This window comes from Armigeres subalbatus, chromosome 2, assembly GCF_024139115.2.
Source record: "Armigeres subalbatus isolate Guangzhou_Male chromosome 2, GZ_Asu_2, whole genome shotgun sequence".
Lineage (NCBI taxonomy): Eukaryota > Metazoa > Arthropoda > Insecta > Diptera > Culicidae > Armigeres > Armigeres subalbatus.
In genome coordinates this window covers 464387971-464406257 of record NC_085140.1, presented here as the reverse complement: position 1 = coordinate 464406257, position 18287 = coordinate 464387971, and the positions used below count along the sequence as shown (strand labels likewise).

The window sequence follows — 18287 nt, the reverse complement described above, 5'->3', positions numbered from 1 at the left end:
CTTCTTTATCATGTTGGACCTTACCTTGCAAGCTTCTTTGGTTGTTCTACAGTGCTCGACGAAGGTCAGTCGGCGGTCCACTGTTCCAGGAGAAGAGTTTTTGGTGGGGATGGTTGACCCATTCAGCACGATTGCCGGCCGGGGCCGATGGTTGATCGGCAGATGTGCGTCCTTACGCACTTGCCAGCGGACATAGTGAAGTCACCGATTGACTCCATTTGGCGACCTTGTTGACTGCGGCTTGACTTTCCTCTGTGTTTTCCTGGGATGCTTGCCGACGGCGATGAGGAGTATATCGTCGGCGTACATTTTTTTTAAACTTTATTAAAGGCACATGCACCGAACGAAGTGTTTGATTTAGTTTCCAGGAGAAGAAGCCGAAGCGATCGCGCCTTGCTCCTTCGCGTTGTGGATGCGGTCATCACGAGCCGCCTGACCTACGGGCTCGAATTAACGTCCATCAACCTGCACCGAAGTCACCAGCTCTCTGGCCCCGGTCTACAACAGGGCAGTTCGGTTAGTATCCGGCCACCTGCCATCTACACCTGCGGACATCGCATGCGCGGAAGCCGGAGCAATGCCCTTCCGCCACAAGATCGTCGCCACACTAAGCTCTAAAACGATTGGGTACCTGGAGAAGGCAAGAAGTATCCGACGGCTCCTGCCACCTCCTCGACAGGGCCAACGAAAGTTTCAAAAACCACCCAACAGCAGCTTCCGAAGATCACCGGCCTCCACCGCCTCCAGCCCTAGGAACTGGTCCTCCACCAGGCCAAAAATCAGCCACTTCCTGAAGGCGCAGCTTCGCAGGGGTGCCGACAAACATCTGGCACAAGCACTCTTCGCACAGCGGATCAGCGAAAAATACCCGGATCACCTGATCCGATATACCGACAGTTCAAAGGCCGCAGGCAAGGTTGGCCTCGGCATCGAGTCCAGCGACGGCTTTTCCAGAATCCCATCGGCTACCGGACGCGAGCTCTGTCTTCTCGGCGGAGGCCGCGGCAATATTTCGAGCTGTTACTTTGCCATCCGACAAACCCATCCTCATTGTAACAGACTCGGCGAGCGTACTCGCCGCGCTCACCTCCGACAACAACCGCCACCCATACGTCCAGGCCATCCAAGAAAACCTAAGCCCCAACATCACCTGATGTGGGTACCACAACCATTCGGGCATAAGTGGTAACGAAAGCGCCGACGTCCAAGCGAACACCGGAAGATACAGCCCCTTTCTGGTCCGCTGCATACCCGCCGCCGATGCAAAGTTATGGACCAAACAGCAAGTCACCTGCAACATGGGCAGGTGAGTGGAAAAGGCAGCGTAACATCTGCAGAATGGCCAAAAATTCCATCCTTCCTGGTGAGGATCTGCCAAACCGGCAGGAACAGGTCGTGCTGTCAAGAATGCGCACCAGCCACACAAAGGTCACACACAATTTTGGGACGGTGACTTCCACACGCACTGCACGACCTGTAACTGCAGGAATCACAATCCAGCACATCCTCAACTCCTGCCCACTGTATCACGAGCCAAGAATCACGTACCAAATCATCAACGCAGCAACTGCTCTGCAGAACGACAGAGTTAGCGAGCAGCTGCTAATAAATTCCTCAAGGACTGTCGACTATACGACAAAATCTGAAGACCAGCAATGCACCCGGACATCTCTAAGGACACACTAAACAAACTCCAGCCCCATCAGAACTACCCTGACCCCGCAATGAAACTTGACATCCCCTCCGGAAACGGAATACAACTGACCAAAACCGCCACGGAAACCCCAACCAACTACTGCAACGAAAAAGGACACTCTGGAATCTCGAACCCTACAGCTAGCAACAAAAACAACATTATTTTCTCTTTTTACGGCACTCTCGCCGGTTATCACTCTAGAATATCAAATTTATAATGGTACCCATCTGGACCGTTTTCTCTTTCACTAGAATAACAAATTGAAATGTATTCTTATCCTTTGCAAAAGAGGTGAGCCAGCCAAGGGCTGAAAACCTCTATAATAAAGACAAAAAAAAAAAAAAAAGGAAACCGGAGTGCCCCAGGGCTCGGTTATCGCCGTGACGCTATTCCTTGTCGCCATGGAAGAAGTGTTCGCCGACCTGCCAAAGAGACGTGTACATCTTAGTATACGCAGACGACATCCTCCTAGTGGCAGTGGGCGAGCACCCCAAGAAACTCCGGAGGAAGATCCAGTCCGCCGTCAGCAGGGTAGGCAGATGGTGCCTCTCAGCTGGCTTTGTTATGTCTGCCGGTAAGTGCGTGAGAACGCACGTCCAGTTTGAATCGAGCATCGTTTGCGTACGGACGTATTTTTTTCGCTCCCGGACGATTTTCTCGTTCATTATTCGGCGTGTGTTTCGGCTGATAGTCAGCCATTTCAGTGTTTCGGACGACTGGCGTTCCGCCCCAACTCCCGGCGAGTGTTACGGACGATCGGCGTTCCTCCCTATATCGACGGTAGTGACGGAAGTTTTCGGCGCGAGTGTTTTGGCGTTTTTTCGGCGACCGGTGCTACGCCCCAACTCCCGGTGTCAGTGCGCGAGTGGCCCCGTGACGCCATTTGGCGGGCACGCCACCAGTTTTGGCTGGTAGGACGCGGCATTTTCGTAAAAACCCCCGAAAAATCGACTGCCATTTTTTTGGACTTTTCGGCACCAAACTTGGCCCAGGGGCCTGGGGGACCACGGCTCCGGACCCTGCCCTTGGACGCGACCCGATCCGGCCAGTGGTTCCGGAGAAATTTCGATTTTCCCGTTTTCGCGTGACGTCATTCGGACGGTGACGCTCCCATTCGGCCGGTGGGACGCGCGTTTTCGAGTGTTTTTGTGCGGGTGAAAGGCACTTTTCCGTCGGCCGCGCAGGCTGAAATTCGGTCAGCGCGCAAAGGGCGAAACGGTTTACCGCCCAACATCGGTCCCGGACCGATCGGATAGCAACCACCGGTGATATCCGCGACCCGGTAAGTGACTTTTTCCCAAAGACTTTCCCACCCCGTGGTGGAGACGCGTGGTGATTGTTCACTTCGCGAGTGATTTTTTGTGCTACGACATCGCACGCACGCCGCGTTTCGTTCCCGTAAGCGCGTTTTGACCGCCCGTGCCGGTTGGCGGCGCGAGTGCGGTCATCGGAAGATGACCACGGCCTCTCCTTCAGCCTAGGGACCCAAGGGGCCCCGAGAATGGCAACAAAACGTACAAAACCGACGCGATGGTGAGTACACCGGCAGGAGACTGCCGAGTTTTATGGACCCAACCGGTACTTCGGTCCGCTCCAGGTCCTTCGCCTACAGGGCGTAGGTAAACTACCATCCAACCCGTTCCTGATCCGCCGATCGGTCGAGTCCTATCTCGGCGGAACAATCGACGGAGCAACCAAGGAGAATCGCGGGGCGTCATACGCCCTGAAAGTTAGAAGCGCATCTGGGCAGCCCAAGTTCCGTAGCCCGGTCTTGGGTCGTAAGTCCCACCAACGTTCCTGTAGCAACTATTATAAAAGCCCATCGCCCAGAAAGCCCCAGCACTACATTCCAGAACTGAATCGAAAAACTCATCCTATCTCGAACGGAACTCCAAATGATGAAGCTGTCGACCATTCACAAGGAATACCATCCGACTTCCCTAAACCAGCCCAGCCAAAAGTCGTTAATTTCTGTCTTCAATGGAACATTAACGGCTTTTGGAATAATCTACCCAACCTCGAGTTACTAACTCAAACTAGCATGCCTTGGATTATTGCCCTTCAAGAAGTCAATAAAGCCCCCGCCGATGCTATGAATAGAACACTCGGAAGAAATTACAAATGGATCTGCAAAATCGGCACAAACTTCCGCCATTCAGTGGCCATTGGTGTTCACAAAAACGTCCCTTTTGACCCTCTTGCAATCCACTCCGACTTGCCTATTGTTGGCATCAGAGTCAAAGGTCCCTGCAGTATATCCATTCTGAATTGCTACCTCCCCTGTGGAGCAGTGCCCAACATCAAGGCAAAGATTGATAAAATCATCGAAGATACTCCGCCTCCACTCATGCTGCTTGGTGACCTTAATGCCCATCACATGAGCTGGGGTGGTGAGCGAACGGACGCCCGCGGAGATATTATCAATAACATTTGCGATGAAGCTGACTTGGTAACTCTCAACGATGGACAACCAACCTACTTTAATGGGCACACGCACACAATCATCGATGTAACTGCCGTCAGTAGAACCGTCGTCTCCACATATAAATGGGCTGCTGGAACAGACCTATATGGAAGTAATCACTTTCCAATCCAAATCAGCGCCAATCTTCTTCCCAGTACGTCTACCCGTCGCCCTAGATGGATATATGAAAATGGAGATTGGGATACATACGTTTCTTGCATTTCGACTGAGCTGGCCAGAAACTCTCCTCCACTCGATATGACCACCTTCGCTGAATCGATAAAGCTAGCGGCTGAAACTGCCATTCCAAAAACCAGTAATAAACCCGGGCGTAGATCCCTTCGATGGTGGACGGAAGAAACTCGTCGCGCGGTCAAGGCACGTCGAAAAAGCCTTAGAGCCTTAAGGAGACTTCCATCCAGTCATCCGGATCGACCGAAATATCTCCAAAACTACAAAGATAAGCACCAAGATTGCAAGGAAGTTATCAGAGAAGCAAAGAGGAATTCATGGGAGACATTCCTAAACTCCATCGACGCCTCGCAATCTACTACCGACCTCTGGAGGAAAGTCAATATTGTCAGTGGCAAACGACATTCCAGCACAATCACTCTTGATATCAATGGTGACACCACCACTGATCCCGCTACTGTAGCAAATGAGCTTGGTAAATACTTTGCATCAACGGTGACGCCAATCGCTACCCTGTCGACTTCAAGACCACTATTAACAAGTCGCAACCGTCAATAGACAATCTATTGCGTCAAAAAATCTACGAGAAATCTTCTCTAGACCGGCCATTTTCCTTTGGCGAACTCAAATACGCATTGGCTAAAGGTAATGGTAAATCCGCTGGCCCTGATGATATTGGATACCCGCTCATTAAGCAGTTGCCTACCCACGCTAAAATCACCTTCCTAGACCTTTTCAACCAGCTTTGGGAAGAAAAATCCTTCCCAGAAAACTGGAAAGAGAGCATCATAATACCCATCCCCAAGAATAATGTTGCTTCAAGAGATGCAACCAAATTCCGTCCCATCTCCTTGACCAGTTGCCTGTCTAAAGTAGCTGAAAGGATGGTCAACAGAAGGTTAAGGGAAAAACTAGAAAGTGAGGGCAGGTTGGACCATCGACAGCATGCTTTCCGAGCAGGCTACGGAACAAACACGTACTTCGCGGCACTAGGAGATTTGCTTCACGAAGCGTACGGCCAAGGCAAGCATGTCGACCTTGTATCTCTCGACATAGCCAAAGCTTACAATCGGACGTGGACCCCCTTCGCTCTCCGCCAGTTAGCGGAATGGGGAATACCTGGAAACACGCCAGCATTCCGCCAAAATCTCCTGCTTAACAGAACTTTTAAAGTTCAAATCGGAGACACCTCCTCCCGAACCTTCCGAGAGGAAACGGGGGTTCCTCAGGGCTCTGTTCTGGCGGTTACCCTCTTCTTAGTGGCCATGAATGGTGTATTTGGCTTCCTACCACCAAACGTGCATATATTCGTATACGCCGATGACATACTGTTAGTAATCATCGGCGATACACCAGGGCGAACAAAGATTCGAGCCCAGTCTGCGGTGTCTGCCGTTCAGAGATGGGCAACTTCAGTTGGCTTCACTATGTCCGCAGCCAAATGCGTAAGGGGACATGTCTGTCGGTGGAAGCACCAACTCTCGGGTCCTTCACTCAAAATAAACGACCAATCCATTCCCAACAAGAAAACGGTCCGCATCCTCGGAGTCGATATAGATCGGAAGCTAAATTTTCAACACCATCTTGATGGAGTCAAGTTGGGACTAAAGCCTAGAATCAACCTTATCAAGACCATCAGCAAACCGCACAGGTCCAACAACCGCAGACTCAGACTACAAGTTGCTCGAGCAGTAATCGATAGTCGCATTCTATATGGCACAGAGCTAACTTGCGTGGCCATGGAAAATATCATCAAAACTCTAAATCCGGTCTACAATACCTACGTCCGGACAATATCGGGACTTTTGCCTTCGACCCCTGCAGACGCAGCCTGTACCGAGCTAGGTATATTACCCTTCCGATTGCACCTGCACGCTGCCATATGCCGAAAGGCGGCTAGTATCACAGCCAAAACGGCCGGGGAAGACAAAACGTTTCTCCTAAGCCTAGGAGACAGGCTCCTACGTGCTGCTTGCGGTTCAACGATTCCACCGATTGCTAAACTCCATTGGCATGGTCCTCTTTCCTGGATGCAACATCCAATCCATATTGACAACAGCATCAAAAATAAATTTAAAAAAGGGGACAACACTGCGCAACTCCGCCAAGCTGTGCTGGAACTCCAGAGAACCCGCTACCCCGGGCACGAGTACCGATACACGGACGGATCCGTATCCTCCCGAGGAGTCGGAATTGGAGTTAAGGGAGTGAACCTGTCCATCTCAAAAAGCCTTTCACCCTACGTGTCCATTTTCTCCGCGGAAATGGCAGCCATTTTCATAGCGGTCACAACTCCCAAGGACAAACCACTCCTTGTTTTGTCAGACTCAGCAAGTGCTATCCTCGCTCTGCAGTCCCAATCGCCATCTCATCCCTGGACACAAGGGACAATCAGAGGAATCGGACCTAGCACGACTTTGGTCTGGATCCCTGGACACTGCGGAATTCCTGGTAATGTAGAAGCAGACCTACTTGCCTCCATTGGCCATCAAGATGATCGATACACCGACACTGTTCCACTTGATGACGTCAAAAGGTGGATTCGTAAAGTCTTCAATGACAAATGGGAATTGCAATGGCAAAATGCAGTTTTCCCCCATTTAAGGAAAATAAAAGGCACGACCAAGGCTTGGACGGATCTGTCATCCATGGAAAACCAGAGAATCCTATCTCGGCTTAGAACCGGACACACCCGTCTTTCCCACAACTTCGGCAGCGGCCCATTCCGTAAAACGTGCGAGCATTGCAACATCGATAACACTGTCGAACACGTTCTGTGCAATTGCCCACTTTATGAGGTTCCCAGAAATGCTTATGGAATCTCGAACAGCATTAGAAACGTTCTCTGCGATGATCCTTCCACCATAGCTACGCTCTTCGTTTTCCTTAAAGAAGCCAGGCTCATCCACGAAATCTAAGCCACGGTCATACTCCAGCTGGTTGGCTTTCTGCCAACATCTTAGCCCCTCTTCCAATCACCGACACGGCTCATGTAATCCAACGCAGGCCATAGCGAAAGAATCCACCCATTGTACCGAACGGACAGCTTAGGTTGATGACGGCCCCAGGAATGCCGGGGCGCCCCCAACCGGAAGCTATCGGGACCGGAATGGGGATCCCTCCTGGTTATTCCTGGGAGCGATACGTCTTCCTCTGCCTTATTGCACACGATTTACCAGAAGGAAAGCAGCGTATCAACGTGATTTAGTTGGCTTACTGCCAACACTTTGGATCGGCCCTCTCCGGGTGCAATACATCATTTCTGGCTCACGATGTAACATCGGTTGGTTGGCTTACTGCCAACAATCACAAACTCGACTAGTCCATTCCCAGTAACGATAACAGAACTTTCAACTGTCATCTACCAAGCCATTGCTCGGGACGACGATGGCCCCGGGATTGTCAGGTCGCCCCCAACTGGAAGCTTTCTGGGACCGGAATGGGGATCCCTCCTGGCCCTCCCGGGAGCGAAACATCCTCCCTGGCTACTACAACATCACGGATAAGGATCTTCACCAAAATCAACGCCATATTGGCAAAGCGAAGAAACAACCAAACAGGATGGTCATACGGCTATAGAACACCGGGACGCCCCCAACCGGAAGTCGGAAGAACCGGAATGGGGATCCCTCCCGGCTGTTCTCGGATCGGGACTTTTCTCCTCAACCAGGCAGTTTTCGTTTAGGGGGACCAGGCATCGTTGTTGGTCTGAATCCCTCCTAAATAGTAAAAACGATAAAACCAAGTAAAACTGAGGTTAGACCTAAAATCATTAGTTTTCATACAATCGGAAGCTACGAAAATTACATCCTCCAGCTAATTAATAGGCAAGAGACTTATACTAGTACAACCCACAAATCCGGAAGCAAGGAATTATCCGGTGGAAAACTGGGCCAGCTAGACAAATCCTTCCTACTGATTAAAGCACCAGCGACTCTTGCCCCTTGGGTCAAGATGACCAGAAACGTCCATAGGAAGAGGCTCCTTTCCAAACTGGAGTTGCCTGGGGAGAGCTAATCGTCTAGACATCGGAGAGGCCCCCAATCGGGAGCACTTTCAACAGAAACGGGAACGCCTTCTTGGCTTTCTAACTTTGGATCACTTCCACTACAATGGCAATCAACAAGCTGAATACCCACAAATCCGGTATAAAGGATCCTCCGGTGGAAAACTGGGTTGCTTTATTACCATTTGCCATTCGACCTATTTCATCTGAACAAATAGGGCACGTGTTTTTTCTTAAACACTAGAAATTATTCATTTTTTCCCAGCCCATTAGTAGGCCAAGAGTATAAGGCTAGAATCGACCCACAATTCCAGAATCTTGGATTTATCCGGTTTAAAATTGAGCCATCTTCAGTCTACTTCAGTCAGCTTCAAAATCAAAACAACGGCGAGAAATCTAGAAGTTATGAGGGGGTGGTGACGGCCCTGGTGACGCTGGCCCGGCCCCAACCGAAAGCAGCAAGGGATCGGAATGGGTGTCCCTGCCGGTGTTCTCAGGAGCGATACGCCTCCCCACTCAAAAACAGCAATAACACCATGCAAGCACAACTCTCCGAAGACAACCACATTTTCCGGCAAAGTTTTGCCAGGAACTTCAACATCTGACATCCGGCATCGGGCAAGCAGTATACATCTAATCAGCAAGAACCAACAGATCTAAGCCCCACAAACCAAACAACTGCGAGACGTCGAGAAACTACGAGAGGATGGTGACGGCCCCGGAGACGCTGGTGCGGCCCCAACCGAAAGCAGCAAGGGATCGGAATGGGTGTCCCTACCGGCGTTTTCGGGAGCGATACGCCTCCCTCTTCCAAAAACAGCAATAACACCTAACAGACTATCTTCTAATACGCAAGATTCATCAGATCTAAGTTCCACAATCCAAGCAACTGCGAGACATCGAGAAATCACGAGGGGGTGGCGACGGCCCCGGAGACGCTGGTGCGGCCCCAACCGAAAGCAGCAAGGGATCGGAATGGGTGTCCCTGCCGGCGTTCTCGGGAGCGATACGCCTCCCCGCTCTAAAACAACGATAACAAAAAGCACGCGGAGCTCACCGAAGACAACGTCGCTGACCAAGGTTCACCAGGATTTTCCTCATCTGACATCCGGCTCGGACAAGCAGTACTCATCAAATCAGCAATGGAGTACCCTCACAGCCTACCAGGGGTGATACTCCTGTCCTCATCATTGAAAAGCAACAACTCAAACGCCAAGCACAATCTACACTACAACCAAACGACAGAAGATCTCAACATGGAGGAATGGGGGAGCCAGTGTTCCGGGAGCACCGGGTCGCCCCCAACTGGAAGCTTATGGGGACCAGCATGGGGACCCCTCCCGGCTGCTTTTCCCCGGCATACAGGCTTCCTCACACGGACTAGGAAACTAGGATAAAACCTGATTATGGAAAATTGGTTTTCCGGGTCGCCCCCAACTGGAAGCTACGGGGACCAGCATGGGGATCCCGCCCGGCTCTCCATTGATATCCTTAAAACGACAAAGCGAATCTACCTGCAAATTCTAAAAGCTTAATGAAAAAAATCATTACCTAAAAACTCACCAACAATCAATCCAGACCCGACCTGATTCTGACCTGTGCACTAAGGGACCAGCACCCGACTTGAATCAGCCGACATCCTTCACATACATCCGGCAGCACCTAAAATGGAAGAAACGAGATGAAGTATCGATATTTCCAACCGACCCCATTGGAACCAACTCACCTATTTTCATCCCGTTCGGGGATGGAACCGAACAGTCATCTTTCCTCGATCCCGCCGGCTGCCGGTGCCCAATGCCCAAACCAACGTAAGTTGATGAAAGGCCCCCCCGGTGGACCGATGCGACGACACCCTAAGGCGACCAGCGGAATTTTGCATCGTCTGCTGTCGCATCGCCGGAGGGAACTTGGGCACCGTCGGTACTTGCCGACTAGGGTCCAGCCTCCTATACAGGATCGGGCGGAATCGATCCTCTGGAACACCAACCGACATCGACACATCCTTTGGGATAGCTGCTGCTGCGTTACGGACGGTATCGCTCTCACCAAACACAGATGATTCTTATCGGCGAGACTCAACCCCTCAAGCCGCTGCAACGAATCTGCTTCAAGTCTCTCCACCAGCGACGAATAGGCAGCAGGGAAGTGGACACGGACCGCAACCTCATCCCTGGGAAAGAACCTCATGCCAGTAACCGCCCGCGCTCGGTTATATCCGATGTCCTCAGGTAGCGGAAGATTCCTAAACACCAGCCGTTTTCCTTCAACCAAAGCGTACCTGAAACAGTTAAAAGAAAGCCAAACGTTAGATCACTCCATGAAGTTATGGGAAACAAAACACCACCATCACCAAATTAACATCAACAATCGTCAACCCCGACTACAGCCCAGATCATCCATTCACGATCGACGATAACCTTCAAGCACAACATCACTACCAAAGCCATCCAACCACATACAAATGCGACCGTCCCCAAGTAATTTAAGCAATAAATACAAATATCTTGTTACAACCCCGGCCGCTCTCCGCCGGAACTTACACCCCCCACAAAACCCTGTAAGCCACCACACGACACACCACCACTCTCGTCCTCTCCTGCACATAAAAACCATGCAACAGGCCTCAGGCAATTAGTCCAGCAAAACTGATGCGAATACCGAAGTCACTAGCACCACAACTGCGAGGGAGGTAACCTCAATATGGCACGAGGTTCTACTCCGAAATTAAAACCCCCATTTCACCTCCTAAATCTCACCTATCACACCAGCCTGCCTTCCAACTTCCCGTTCGGAAGTTTTTCCCCCGCTGGATCACCCGTTTTTCGATTTATTTAACGCGTAAAGCGACCTAATTAGGCACTTTTTTAAAGAGAACTCCGCGCTCGCACCGCACATTTTAGCGAAAAACTCAGACGAACTACCCTGACAGCTGTCAAGGGAAAATCACACGATAAATCAGACTTACTCATCCGTTCTTGTTTTTACCTTAAATTGGTAACCATTGTCTGTCAAATCGCCACCTAGTGGCAAATAGCGAAAACCCATATCCCAGCAAATCTCTGTCAGACTTCAGTATGTCCAATGTTAGTTCTACAATCAATCAAATATAAAACAAATGTTTTAACGATTAGGCATTAAGTAAAGCGAATCAAAGCAAGGCGAGACCCCTAGGTTGGGCTCGAAGAGAACCCATTCCGGGTTTCTCTCCAAATCATCGTGATGAACTTTATAATTTAAAAAAATCACGTTAATAAAGAAAAAAAAAAAAAAAAATAGAAGCGCATCGCAGTTCTCGATTGCTGAAAATGGACAAGTTGTGCGACCAGACACCCGTCACCGTCACCGAACACCCGACGCTCAACGTGTCAAAGTGCGTCGTGTCCTGCGTCGACGCGGTGGATATGCCGGAAGACTATCTTCTGACGGAACTCCAGGACCAGGGAGTACGAGAAGTCTACCGCATCAAGCGGCGAGATGCAGATGGTAAGTTAACCAACACGCCCACCATTGTCCTTACCATCTCCGGAACCCAAATCCCTGAGCACATCCACTTCGGGTGGACCCGGTGTGCAACGCGGAATTATTATCCGAACCCGATGCGTTGCTACCGGTGCTGGGATTTTGGACACACCGTCAGTCGTTGCACCAACCCAGCGCAAGTCTGTGGAAACTGCGGCAAACCCCTCCAGCCGCAGGCCGCAATGTCAACCGACGAAGCCCACCCCGCGGCATCTCGCCCTCAATGCCCCGATTCGCAACACCGCAAATTTTGCAAAAGCGACAGACACCCAACGTCCAGCCGCAAGTGTCGCCTTGTACCTGAAGGAGGTCGAGGTCCAACAGGTCAAAGGTAGACCGCGGCATTCCGTACCTGCAAGCGCGAAGAGAAGTAGAAGCCCTCTCCAATCCCGGACAATCCAACTCCTTCGCCAAAATTACCAGCTCCAGCAAGGACCACGAAATTGAGGAGCTTCGCAAGCAGGTAAGCCAACTCCAAGCCGCAGCCAAGCCCAAGCCAACAAGCCTTGGAGGCCGCCTGGAGGCGGTGAAAAGCAACGGTACCATCGAGGATCTCGTTGAAAAAGTGGCAGCTCTGACGCAAATGGTCTCGAAGTTGCAGGAGTCCATCTCGGTGAAGGACAAAATCATCGAGAGACTGCGCAACGAGATCAAGAACCCGAACCAGCAAGCCAAAACTGCCAAGCCGAAGAAAAATGTCTCCGCCTACGACATCTTCAGCGACGAGGACATGGACACGTCCAAGCAGACACCTAAGCGAGAGCGCGCGCCGAAGGATTCCGGCGACAGCAGCGACTCCTCTGCTCCAAGGACCAAGCGAGGGGCGATACCAAAGGTAAAGTAAACAGTTTACGAGCTCCGTCTGCCTTCTCTGCACCCTTAAGTTAAACCTACCACAAACCTCTCCCATCCTTTTCAATCCTAAATCCCACAAGACTACATCCAACAGAAATGTGCATACGGAGCTCCACATTAGAGTACCCGTTACTCCAACTGTCAACACTACCCCACCACCCCAACAACACCAACACCAACACCCACCACCGACAACATAATGGCCGCGGATGAGCATCCGAGTGGCGGGGGCCCCGCCAGTGGGGACGCTACTCCCCTGCTGGAACTGGCGGACAACCCCGACGCTCGGACGCTGACCCCTGCCAGCCAGGACCTAGCAAGCTCGTCGAGGGACACCGAGGGATGCAAGAGTATAGCTGATGGTGTACTTGGGACGCTTTGTAATTCCCCAACGGACTACGCGGGATTCAAGCCTAAAACCAACCAAGCGCAAAGCCCAAGCGCCGCATCCGCGGACGGCCCAAGTATTCCCTCCATTAGGGAGCCGACATGACTGCCGACCAATACGATGAACTTCATAGGAGAAGGTACGGCCCTAAAGCCGTCATCCTACCAGGACCATCCCACGTGAGTGAGTGCCTCCACAAACACGACTGACCACGGCGAGGGACTTGCCTCCGGAAGAGCTCTGGGGAGCACACCACCGCCACAATCCTGGTCCAACACCTCCTTTTTTCCGTCGCCTCCCCCATCTCTGCCGGTTGCGGGTTCCGGACCCACAACGTCATCCACGACGCTGGCTCTCCAGTGGAACATTAATGGTTACTACAATAACCTATGTGACCTGGAGCTGCTGATATCGAGCTCGAGCCCAGTGACCATCGCACTCCAGGAAATCCACCGAGCGACGCCTGCCGCCCTAGACCGGACACTCGGTGGCCGGTATAAATGGTTTGCGTCAATCGAGCCGAACGTTTATCGGTCAGCTGCAGTGGGAGTCCTGAAAGAAGTACCCGCCACGGAAATCCCAATAGTCGCAGACTTCCCCATCGTTGCGGTGAGGATAGAATGGCCGCTCCAGTAACGGTTGTCTCGATCTACATCCCCAGCGGCAAACGGCGAATCTCAAGAACACCCTGGTGAGTATGATCGAAAACCTCCATCCCCGTAATCATCCTGGGCGATGTCAACGGACACCACCAATCCTGGGGTGGCCGCACGAACAATGCTAGAGGGATCGCCATATCCAATGCCGCGGCCGAAGCCGGCCTCATCCTGCTTAACGACGGCACCCGACCTTCCGCCGAGGGTCCACGGAGTCCGCTGTCGACGTCTCGATGGCCTCGAGCGGCTTAGTGAGTAGGCTTCTCTGGTCCACCGACGGGGACCCCAGAGGTAGCGACCACATGCCGATACTCCTGGCCCTGGACAGCGCCCCCACCGACATCACTCGCAGACCACGATGGCTATACGGAGACGCGGACTGGGACAGTTTTCAGCGGGAGATCGAACGCGAGCTGTCCCAGTTCCCGCAACCATCCACGACCGACATCTCCGACGCCATTCTGCACGCCGCGGAGCGCGCTATCCCCAGAACCAGCCCCAACCCGGGCCGTAAAGCCGTCCACTGGTGGTGTGACGACACCAAAAAAGCGGTTAAAGCCCGACGGAAGGCCCTCCGCGCGCTGCAGAAGGCTAAAAAGCGACACCCCGCTGACAACCAGCTCCTCGAAGAGATAAAGTCCAGCTACCAGGCCGCCAGGAACAACTGCCGACAAACCCTGCGCGAGGCCAAGGACAAGGCATGGACTACCTTCCTGGACGGGATAAATCCGGAGCAGTCCTCGACCGAGCTCTGGAGGCGGATAAACTGCTTCCAGGGGAAACGACGTGCCAATGGAATCGCCCTCTCCGTCGACGGCGTCACGCATCGTGACCCCACGATCGTGGCCGATACACTAGCCGACCATTTCTATCGGCAATCGTCGTACGCCGAGTACCCAGAAGCATTCCGGAAGAAGCATCCGCCCCCTGCGTCGGATATAGCCGCCTTCGTAGTACCACCCGACAACGGCGACGCCATGAACCGGCCATTCTCCATGGCTGAACTAGAATTCGCTCTTCAGAAAGGTAAGGGCAAATCCGCCGGCCCGGACTCCACCGGGTACCCCATGTACCAGAAACTACCCCCAAGCGGAAAGTCCGCCTTTCTGGAGGCGATTAACAGGGAGTGGACTAGTGGCACCCTCCCAGCGGATTGGAAAGAGAGTCTCGTGGTCCCGATTCCGAAAAACGGCGGCCCAGCAAACGAGGCGGGAAGCTATCGGCCAATAGCTTTGACAAATGTCGGCTCCAAAATTATGGAGCAGAATGGTAAACCGGCGGCTGACCCACTACCTCGAGTCTACAGGTAAACTAGATGACCGACAACACGCCTTCAGACCCGGACGCGGTACAGGAACGTACCTTGCCTCCCTGGGGGAGATCCTCGATGAAGCCAAGTCCCAAGGTAAGCACGCCGAGCTGGTGTCCCTGGATATATCGCGCGCCTACAACCGCGCGTGGACCCCCGGTGTTTTGAAGAAGCTGGCACTCTGGGGTGTCTCCGGCAACCTCCTCCACTTCATTAAGAATTTTTTGTCGGACCGCTCCTTCCGAGTGCTCCTCGGAAACTGCGTATCCAAGCCCGTGAGGGAGGAAACCGGAGTGCCCCAGGGCTCGGTTATCGCCGTGACGCTATTCCTTGTCGCCATGGAAGAAGTGTTCGCCGACCTGCCAAGAGACGTGTACATCTTAGTATACGCAGACGACATCCTCCCTAGTGGCAGTGGGCGAGCACCCCAAGAAGCTCGGAGGAAGATCCAGTCCGCCGTCCGCAGGGTAGGCAGATGGTGCCTCTCAGCTGGCTTTGTTATGTCTGCCGGTAAGTGCGGGAGAACGCACGTTTGCCAGAGAAATCACCGACCCCCCGGCCAGTCCATCGTACTTAACGGTGCAACCGTTCCCACCAAATCATCGGTCAAACTCCTGGGAGTTACAGTGGATCGTCACCTGACCTTCGCAGAGCACTGCAAAAGGACCAAAGAAGCCTGCAAGGTAAAGTAATATGATGAAACTGATTTCCAGGAGGAGGACCCGCAGCGACCGAGGCCTACGCCTTCGATGTAGCGGACGCAGTGATCACGAGCCGCCTGCTCTATGGCTTGGAGCTCACCTCGGTGAACCTGCCGGAAATCACCCGCTCCCTAGCCCCGGTGTACAACCGCGCGGTTAGGTTGGTTTCAGGGCACCTTCCATCAACACCTGCAGACATCGCTTGCGCCGAGGCCGGCGTAATACCGTTCCGCCACAAAGTTACTGCCTCCTCAGCACCAAAACCGTCAGTTTTCTCGAGAAAACCAAGGCCTCCAACAGCACTTGCCACCTTCTCGGCAGGGCCGATGAAGCGTTTCACCATACCACCCAACAACCACTCCCCAAGATCGCTGGACTTCACCGCCTCGGTCCAAGGGACTGGGCCTCCAGAGCCCGAAAATCGATTGGTCTCTAAAAGCCCAGCTACGCAGAAACCCCAACCAGCAGCTGGCTCAGCGACTTTTCGGTGAGCGGATTAACGCCAGGTACAGGACACACACGGTCAGATACACCGATGGATCCAGAGCCGCCGGCAAAGTGGGTATCAGGTCGACTCTACCGACGGTTCGACTCAGTCCCACAGGCTACCGAACACCTGCTCCGTCTTCTCGGCGGAAGCCGCTGCCATCTTTCAAGCGGTGTCCCAGCCGTGCAGCGGACCCATGCTGATCGTGTCCGACTCGGCTGGCGCCCTCTCCGCCCTGCCCTCCGCAGCAAATCGCCATCCATTCATCCAGGCCATCCAGGAGAACATCGATGAAAAAGACCACCCTGATGTGGGTCCCTGGCCACGCTGGCATCGCTGGCAACGAAAGCGCCGACATCTTGGCCAACATCGGCAGAGCCAGTCCACTGATTACCCGCAGCGTCCCGGCCGACGATGCGAAGCGCTGGATTAAACAGCAGGTGAGCAATGCCTGGGCTAACGAGTGGCACAAGGAGCGGAACCTATGCAGAATGGTTAAGGGCTCCACCCTTCCCGGAACAGACCTGCCCAACCGCCGTGAGCAGATGGTGCTGTCCCGACTGCGTACAGGGCACACCAATCTAACGCATAACCTGGGCTCTGGGGATTTCCACCATCGCTGCACCACCTGCCAATGTAGAAACACCATCAGTCACATCATCAGCAACAACTGCCCTGAATACGAAGGAACACGGCAAGCCAACAACATCGGCAACGCGGTCGAGGCACTCAACAACAATCCCATCAACGAACGACTGCTTATCAACTTTTTAAAGGATAGCAAACTATATTACCGGATTTGACAACACCCCCCCCAAATGATACTGACCCCTGCAAATCCACCCCTGACAACTCTATGGAATACGGAACACACAAACTACCACGCCAGATCACCACCGGAAAAACGCTATGCACTACGGACATGACATGGACAATGCACCAACCTCGTTGGAAACCGAAATCTAGAATAACCAATTATTACGGCTCCCCTCAGGACCAATATTATTTTTTGCCACGGCACCCTTCCGGGCCGAAATCGATCCTAGGTTAACAAATTTCTATGTAAAATACTATGTATTATATTCTCTTTTTCTCGCCGGAGACGAGAGCCAGCCTCGGGCTGAAAGTCTCCTTAATAAAGACACAAAAAAAAAAAAAAAAAAAAAAAGAACGCACGTTTGCCAGAGTAATCACCGACCCCCCGGCCAGCCCATCGTACTTAACGGTGCAACCGTTCCCACCAAATCATCGGTCAAACTCCTGGGAGTTACAGTGGATCGTCACCTGACCTTCGCAGAGCACTGCAAAAGGACCAAAGAAGCCTGCAAGGTAAGAAGCAATATGATGAAACTGATTTCCAGGAGGAGGACCCGCAGCGATCGAGGCTTACGCCTTCGTGTAGCAGACGCAGTGATCACGAGCCGCCTGCTCTATGGCCTGGAGCTCACCTCGGTGAACCTGCCGGAAATCACCCGCTCCCTAGCCCCGGTGTACAACCGCGCGGTTAGGTTGGTTTCAGGGCACCTCCCATCAACGCCCGCAGACATCGCTTGCGCCGAGGCCGGCGTAATACCGTTCCGCCACAAAGTCATCGCCTCCCTCAGCACCAAAACCGTCAGTTTTCTTGAGAAAACCAAGGCCTCCAACAGCCCTTGCCACCTTCTCGGCAGGGCCGACGAAGCGTTTCACCGTACCACCCAGCAACCCCCCCCCAAGATCGCTGGACTTCACCGCCTCGGTCCAAGGGACTGGGCCTCCAAGGCTCCGAAAATCGACTGGTCTCTAAAGCCCAGCTACGCAGAAACCCCAACCAGCAGCTGGCTCAACGACTCTTCGGTGAACGGATTAACGCCAAGTACAGGACACACACGGTCAGATACACCGATGGATCCAGAGCTGCCGGCAAGTGGGTATCAGAGTCGACTCTACCGACGGTTCGACTCAGTCCCACAGGCTACCGAACACCTGCTCCGTCTTCTCGGCGGAAGCCGCTGCTATCTTTCAAGCATCG

At 52.9% G+C, this 18287-nt stretch overlaps 2 protein-coding genes across 2 annotated transcripts in view; one reads left to right on the top strand and one right to left on the bottom strand.

The window, feature by feature from the left end:
* The first annotated feature begins 5236 nt into the window (after positions 1–5236).
* On the top strand, positions 5237–7270 carry LOC134210536 (uncharacterized). Its single transcript, XM_062686579.1, has one exon. The coding sequence runs from the start codon at positions 5237–5239 to the stop codon at positions 7268–7270; it is 2034 nt and encodes a 677-aa protein (XP_062542563.1).
* Positions 7271–9920: 2650 nt separating this feature from the next.
* LOC134213901 (uncharacterized) overlaps positions 9921–18287 on the bottom strand; it is a 41198-nt gene continuing 32831 nt past the window's right edge. The window contains exon 2 of the mRNA XM_062693373.1: positions 9921–10639. Within this exon, the coding sequence (XP_062549357.1) occupies positions 10120–10548 (429 nt within the window). The 5' untranslated portion in view covers positions 10549–10639 and the 3' untranslated portion in view covers positions 9921–10119. The remainder of the gene's footprint in view (positions 10640–18287) is intronic.

What these genes read in the sequence shown, in the direction of transcription:
- LOC134210536 (XM_062686579.1), top strand. Translation starts at nt 5,237, where the DNA reads ATGGTCAACAGAAGGTTAAGGGAAAAACTAGAAAGTGAGGGCAGGTTG.